Genomic DNA, 840 nt, shown 5'->3' on the forward strand with positions numbered 1-840 from the left:
GAACAGTAGCTGTTCATTCTTAACACCACCATACTTCAAAAATGGTTGTTTGTAACTTCGAGGGTCGTTTCTTATGATTTTTACAACATTCGGATGACCGATTGCCGTTTCGATTATTTAGTCAGAAATCGAGAAGGATGAGGTAGTGCTGCAGATCATATTTTATTTATGTATCAATGAGCAGATACTTAACCTGCCAAAATTTCAGAAATGAAGTTTGCAACACTGGGAGCAGTAAGCTTAGTATACACGGAAGCCCCATTACAAGCGGAATTACCCGCCGATACTATTCCGTGCAACAAACCCTTACCACCGACTATACAAACGAGTGGTCCACCGCTGTCACCGTTACACGCAGTTCCTTTGCCCACCACGGGCATTCCGCAAAGCGTCCTGCAAGCACAAGATTAGGTTTACCATGACTTCGAGCACCATTTTAATGAGATGAAATTTCTACTTACGTGCCAGTTTTTGTGTATCCTGGTATAGTAGTAGTGCAAGACGCTTCAGACACTATGGTATAGTCAGCCAAGAGCAACTTGTCCGATAAAGTTCTCTTCACCGGGTCTGTCCAACCCCATCCAAGCGTGAAACAGTTGCTTCCAATTGGGGGCTCGGCCAGTGACCGCCCAGCGGCAATTATACCCTTTACTTTATCAAAGGAAACACTGGGTTCCACGAACGCTATGTCATTCGCGTTTGTGGCCGCATTGTAGGCTATGTGAACGCCGAAGCTGCGAACACCAAACGAGTAGGAGCTGGTTTTGAGCGAACTACCTCCCAGCAACTTTATCTACATAGTCGGTAAAAAGTGTGTTAATCGGCGATTAATAAACTAGG

The 840-nt window shown here is 45.0% G+C and overlaps 1 protein-coding gene across 1 annotated transcript; it reads right to left on the reverse strand.

The window, feature by feature from the left end:
• Positions 1 to 277: 277 nt before the first annotated feature.
• Positions 278 to 793, reverse strand: LOC131214520 (trypsin delta-like; the record flags this gene model as incomplete). The annotated part of the gene is made up of 2 exons (XM_058208887.1): positions 278 to 393; positions 462 to 793. Coding segments are annotated over 2 exons (448 nt in total), but the record flags the coding sequence as incomplete, so codon positions are not given.
• Between the last annotated feature and the right edge of the window lie 47 nt (positions 794 to 840).

This window comes from Anopheles bellator, unplaced genomic scaffold, assembly GCF_943735745.2.
Source record: "Anopheles bellator unplaced genomic scaffold, idAnoBellAS_SP24_06.2 scaffold01248_ctg1, whole genome shotgun sequence".
NCBI lineage: Eukaryota > Metazoa > Arthropoda > Insecta > Diptera > Culicidae > Anopheles > Anopheles bellator.